The 6672-nt window shown below is 42.0% G+C and overlaps 1 protein-coding gene across 1 annotated transcript in view; it reads left to right on the forward strand.

Annotated features, from left to right (window-relative positions):
• Slc16a1 (solute carrier family 16 member 1) overlaps positions 1 to 4762 on the forward strand; it is a 21259-nt gene extending 16497 nt beyond the window's left edge. The window contains exons 4-5 of the mRNA XM_031375064.1: positions 636 to 1481; positions 2872 to 4762. Coding sequence (XP_031230924.1) covers positions 636 to 1481; positions 2872 to 3146 — 1121 coding nt within the window. The 3' untranslated portion in view covers positions 3147 to 4762. The remainder of the gene's footprint in view (positions 1 to 635; positions 1482 to 2871) is intronic.
• Positions 4763 to 6672: the final 1910 nt, after the last annotated feature.

Consider the following 6672-nt stretch of genomic DNA (forward strand, 5'->3'; position numbering starts at 1 on the left):
GCTGGCCTTGAACTCAGAAATCCACCTGCCTCTGCCTCCCAAGTGCTGTGATTAAAGGCGTGCGCCACAGCTGCCTGGCTTTTTGTTTGTTTGTTTGTTTGTTTTGTTTTTTTGTTTGTTAACTATGTATTACGAACAGCATTTATTTATGTTTATTAATGCCATTCAATATTTGAGACAGAACAAAGTTTGCCATGTTCAGCCCAGCATCAGGAGTTGATCTTATTGGGCCAGTGAGGGAATGAAAGAACACAGTCCGTACAGAGGAAAGCTGGGGTCAGATAGGCAGCTCTGGGAATCTCAGCATGGTTACTGTATACAGTTGAACAAGGACGCAGGATTAACTGAACATAGCTGTATCAAGAAGGGTTTATGGTGTACAGCTGGATCAAGGAGACAGGTTTAGCTAGGTCACAAGCATCACATTTCCTGGAGCTGGAGTTACGAGGTGGTTATAAGCTTTCCAGTATGGATATGGGGACTCAAACTCAGGTCCTCTGCAAGAGCAGTACATGCTCTAGCCATTGCTTAGCCCATCTCTTTAGCCCCACTTACTCTAATGTCTTTGCTTGGTGAGTAATTGAAGAGATACTTTTGTTTATGATAGTGTGTGTTATCTCTGCTCCTTTCCCTAGGTCTTGGGCTTGCTTTCAACTTGAACCCAGCTCTGACTATGATTGGCAAGTATTTCTACAAGAAGCGACCACTGGCCAATGGGCTGGCCATGGCAGGCAGCCCTGTGTTTCTCTCTACCCTGGCTCCACTTAATCAGGCTTTCTTTGGTATTTTTGGCTGGAGAGGAAGCTTCCTAATTCTTGGGGGCCTCCTCCTAAACTGTTGTGTAGCTGGATCCCTGATGAGACCAATAGGGCCCCAGCAAGGCAAGGTAGAGAAACTCAAGTCCAAAGAATCTCTACAGGAAGCTGGAAAACCTGATGCAAATACAGATCTCATTGGAGGAAGTCCCAAAGGAGAAAAGCTATCAGTCTTCCAAACAATTAATAAATTCCTGGACTTGTCCCTGTTTACCCATAGAGGCTTTTTGCTGTACCTGTCTGGAAATGTGGTCATGTTTTTTGGACTCTTTACCCCTTTGGTCTTTCTTAGTAATTATGGTAAGAGTAAGCATTTTTCCAGTGAGAAGTCAGCCTTCCTCCTTTCCATTTTGGCGTTTGTTGATATGGTAGCCAGACCGTCCATGGGACTTGCAGCCAATACCAAGTGGATCAGACCTCGGATCCAGTACTTTTTTGCTGCCTCTGTTGTTGCAAATGGAGTGTGCCATTTGCTAGCACCTTTGTCTACAACCTACGTTGGGTTCTGTGTATACGCGGGAGTCTTTGGATTTGCCTTTGGTTGGCTCAGCTCCGTCTTATTTGAAACATTGATGGACCTCGTTGGACCCCAGAGGTTCTCCAGTGCTGTGGGTTTGGTGACCATTGTGGAATGCTGCCCTGTCCTCCTAGGACCACCACTTCTAGGTAGAGTATGTCTCCCCACATTTTTGGGTTTGATATGGTTATAAAACTAATGTGTGAAAAACATCCCTACCTTCAAGCACAATTGAAGACTGAGTTTTAATAACAGTGGCACTTCAGCAGTAGTCGGGTAGAAGAGTTCCTCTTTCATGGGATCGAAGTGTACCAGTGACTGCCCTAACCCCTGTGTATCTTGGACTCACAAAGCTTAGGATTGTTTTAGTAGCAGTTCCATTGATAATTCTGTTCAGTTACTTTAGTTTATGAGTCATTATATAATTTGAGAGCTTGGGTTACTAAACTTTTTCTTTGCATGTTTTGTTTTGTTTGGGTAGTGTTTGTTTTTTATTTGGTTTGGTTTTTTCAAAGCAAAGTTTATGTGTAGCTCTGGCTGTCGTAGAGCTCTATAGACCACGCTGGCCCCAAACTCCCAAGATCCTTCTGCCTCCCTGAGATTAAAGGCATGCGCCACCACCACCTGGCTTAAACTCTTTTTTTTAAATCCCATGTTGGAGTGATGGCGCACACCTGTTTTTCCTGCACTTGGAAGCTGAGGCAAGATGATTGTGAGTTCAAGATCAGCACTGCCCTGCACAACAAGATCCTCCCAAGTGTTACAACTTCCTTTTAGATATTTGTGGTGATCAATTTATAGATAAGATTCTAACCAACATACCTTAAAATTCTTATAGCCAAAGATTGCCTGGACCTCCTGACTCTTCCATGTCCTCCCCTCAACTGCTGCGATTATAGGCACATGCCACTAGACTTAGAGGCGCTCTGATAGGACTCCTTTCCAGCTCCTCCCTAGCGAATTGCCAGTTCATATCAGTTTTCACCCCCCACTCTTTCTAATCTGCCCCTTTTCTTTACCATGTCTCCTACTCTTTACAAACTCAGACCCTTGTCCCTTTCCTAGTCGTGTGACCTTGAAGCAGATTCTTACACTGTTGCTGTACTTGAGTTTCTGTCACTGCTGGAAGATGCATTGTGGATTTGGTGCTGAGAGTGTGCTACAGAGCAATGTTCTCCGGAAATGCTGATAAAGAACTTTGACCTTGGTGACTGGAGTAGATCTGTGTGGCCTTGGACACTCTCAAACTTCCTTTGAATTACAGTTTTACCCTTTGTGCAGTGAGAGAATGGATTGTGATCTCTGACTTTTGTCATTGAGATTTGCCAAGAGTTAATTGTTGCCAATTTGAAAATAGAAAATACAAGGCCAGACAAAATCAGAAACACTATAAATAGAGTCTTGCAGTTCATGTTTGGTCCTTCTGTGCCTTGGGCTCTTTGAAGGTTGCTTGGGCGTCTTTCTGAGTAGATGCTTGCACTGGAGGAGAGGTGTCCTTGTTTGTTCTTACCCACATAGCCTTGTCTTCTGCATCTTTAGGCCGCCTCAATGACATGTATGGAGACTACAAATACACATACTGGGCCTGTGGCGTGATCCTCATCATCGCTGGTGTCTATCTCTTCATTGGCATGGGCATCAATTATCGACTTGTGGCCAAAGAACAGAAAGCGGAGGAGAAGCAGAAAAGGGAAGAGAAAGAGGATGAGACCAGCGCCGATATTGACGAGAAGCCAAAGGAGACAATAAAAGCAGCAGAGTTGCCGCAGCAGAACAGCTCCGGGGACCCCGCAGAGGAGGAGAGTCCAGTCTGACCTGTGAAGCATGAAGAGAGCAGCATGTCACCTAAGACGTCTGAAACCATCTGCTGGCCTCTAGTCTACCAGTGGTGCTCAGTGCAGACAGTGGACATTTGTGTGGAAAACCTACCAGGTGTTCCTTGGTGGGATTTTTTTTTTTTTTCACTCCTTACCAATGCCTGAATTTAAAATATACTATGCTTTAGGTAGGGAGTGGTTGGCAAAGGATATGGGAAAGAAGTCGTGATTTTTTTTGTTTGTTTGTTTTGTTTTGTTTTGTTTTAATCTTAGCTTTTAACAGTGTCATGAAGATTATAATATGTGCCTTAAGTTTTAGTTTTTAGAACTCTTTAGAGAGCCTTAACTTTTAAAACCATTCTGCTGAATTCATCTGTTTTAAATGTCATTTTAAAAGGAAAAATAACAACTAGCTTGCTTTAGGTAACTAACCTTAACCTTGTTTTGTGTTGTTTGTAATGCTTTGTCACACATTGTTCGTTACAGAACATTTATGAATAGAGGTATTGGTTAAAAGTCGCAGGTTTATAAAATACTGACTAAAGTATTTTTCTAGCATTATAGTGCCTGGCATATCTGCCTGCTAGGTATCTATTTAAGAAATTTAAGCATAAACTTCTGGGAACATCTTGGCAGTTCCGGTCACTGCGTGTCACTGCTAGGCACCTCTTCTCAAACGCTTACTCCAGCCTCCTGCTAGAGTGTCATCACTAAATGTTACCTTTGCTCCTATTCAGACACTGAGTGGTTAGAGATAATTGGCCATTTTTCAAATCAGCCGAAAAAAGTTAGTATTAACATCTACAAAACAATTCTTTAACACATCTGATTTAATGTAGACAGTATTTCAAGCATCAGCTGAATTCAGTGTAGGTTTCCCAAAACCTTAGTTGTGGTATGAGAATCTTAGGGTATGTGTGGGTTTGAAGGGCTTTGAGGTCTTGGTTCTTAGGTTTGAACCCAGGGCCACAAGCATGCTAAGCACATGCTGTACCACTGAGCCACAGCCCACAGGTACCCTGGAATCCTTCTCCTTGACCCCTGAAACCTTTTCTCTTGATTTTTTTTGATAGTTCCATTTATATTACTACTAGTTTAGAGCTGTATGTGAGATATTCAGTACAGACTGAATGTATGTGCTTTTTGTTTTTTACATTGTTTTCAGTATTTGCAAAACCAAGAGGGTCAGTGTTTGGCCTCAGGGAAGCCAATAAAGATAAAATAGGGAGGAAGTTTGCCGAGTGTGAGTCCCCACCTCCCTGCCACACACACCAAGGCTTAAAGAGAAACTGCTATCATGCTTATGATTATTTGACATAGTCTTACCTCCACATCTTAACTTTCATGACCCTTTCACTTACCTGAAATGTAGAAAAATGGGTTCAATGTAAGGATAGGAGGAAAGATGGACCAGATTGGGATTATAGTGTTTTGTTTTTTTTTTTTTAACTTGATGTCTTCTGAATAGAGGCAGAAAAAATAAGACATATGACACTGAATTGTACTCAATGTGTTTAAAATACCATTGTAATTGACAGGGTGAATATAGATTTAAAACCTTGTGTAAGAAGCTGACTTTTTCCAAATAAAACATTTATTTTATTTTTAGAAAACAGTTCTTCCACAGTTTATTTATGAGACATACTGTGCCTTCATTTTTTTTTTTTAATTTTTATTTTAACCTTTCAATATTGAATCGTCAGTTTATATACCTTGACTTGTACATATGGTTTATTTTATGTTGATTTTTCTCCTTTAGTTAAGACAAGCAGGGAAGGATTTTAAGACCACATCTTGAACTGCTCTCCCCTGATGCAGTTAGCCTCAAGACACCATGGAAACTACCTTGCAGTATTTAGTGTTGTGGTGAGAGTTTAAACCTTGGAAGCTTAGGCAGACATCAGCTAGTTTGGACTCTGTCTTCTGTGAAGACATGCCATACTTTGAGTCTTTGTCTTCTATAAAAAACGAAAGTCTCTGTCGATGGTGGGATTTTGAGCCGTGTGTGTGTGTGTGTGTGTGTGTGTGTGTGTGTGTGTGTGTGTGTGTGTTTGTAAGGACTCCTGTCCCATCTCAGATGCTGAAGCTGTACTTGCTGGGCATGTGTGCCTGTGCTCGGGTTGAGCCCCAGGATTGATGAGGCAGGTTCACCAACACTCTTCAGAAAAGTTTCTTAGTTTATAGTCAAAAAGCCAAAACTGCGATAAAACTAGAACTCGCTCTTAAACTTTTTGCTAGTCACTTAGTCCTGGAGTTTTTCCCCATTCAAGGAGCATTGGATCCAGCAAGTCTGTCACTGGGCTGTCACCACAGTCCGTAGGATTTACAGAAGATCAGTGTGGGGGAAGCCTGGGTGGTTCTTAGCAGAGGCCTTCTCTGTCCCTTCCTCATTCCCTCATGGCTATCAGCTGTGCTGTAAAACAGGCCTGGGAGCAGTGGGCACTCTGAGCCTTGTCACTCCTTTGAATATGCTGACTTCGTTTCAAGTCCTTTCAGTTCACATAGTCATAGCTGCTGGGTAATAGTAGATGTGAGTGGGGCCTGAATCATCACACAGCACAGTAGGAAAATTATTTAACAAGTTTCAGATCATTAAACTTAACCACATGATCAGAATCATGTCGGGTCAAGTCTGGAAGTTAAGAACATCTTCATCTAAGATGAATAGTTTGTACAAAATTACATTTTGATTCTTTTAGTTTCTAGTTAAATCATTTTTACCCTTTCCTCTCTCAAACCCCTCCCAGGTATATCCTTATTCTCATACGAATTCATGGCCTCTTTATAATTATTAAATGTGTATGTGTGTTCCTAAATACATAAATGCAATCTGCTTGGTCCATATAACATTACTTGCATACGTTTTTAAGGCTGACCAGTGGTATTGAGTAACCAATTGGTGTGTTCTTCCCTGGGGAAGACCACCTTCCACATTAGCATGCCTGCCTTTTGGTGTCGTTCATGTGTGTTAGATCTTTTTTGAGATGAGGTCTCACTATGTAGAGAAGCCTGGCCTGGAACTAAAGATCCAACTGCCTCTGCCTCCCAAAGGCTGGCATTAGAGGCAGATGCTATCTCATGTTGAATTTCAGGGTGACATTGGTTGCACGTTTATCAGAAAACAGGAATGCCTGAGTTTCACCCACCCTAGCACATAGTTTACCATATAATAAATCAGGCACGGTGCCTGGAAGACATGAAGAAAGAAGTTAATGATAGACTTGGGTAACTGAATGATGTTTGACTACTTGATGAGAAATGACAGCTCAAGCTTGCCTGGCCTAAGGCCAAGTTGTATCTGGGTTAGAGTGATGGAGGTGAGCAGGTAGTGTGAGTATATTACTTTTTGACACACGGTCTCTATGTAGCTTGGCAGTCCTTGGAACTCTGTATGTAGCCCAAGCTGGCCTCAACTCAGAGATATATCTATCTTTGCTTCCCAAGTTTGGGATTAAAGACTTTGCAGGAAGCGTTTAGATTGATTCAGTCACTATTTACTCCATTCAGGCCCCATTGTCTGGAC

Source organism: Mastomys coucha, unplaced genomic scaffold, assembly GCF_008632895.1.
Source record: "Mastomys coucha isolate ucsf_1 unplaced genomic scaffold, UCSF_Mcou_1 pScaffold16, whole genome shotgun sequence".
In the NCBI taxonomy this organism is placed as follows: domain Eukaryota; kingdom Metazoa; phylum Chordata; class Mammalia; order Rodentia; family Muridae; genus Mastomys; species Mastomys coucha.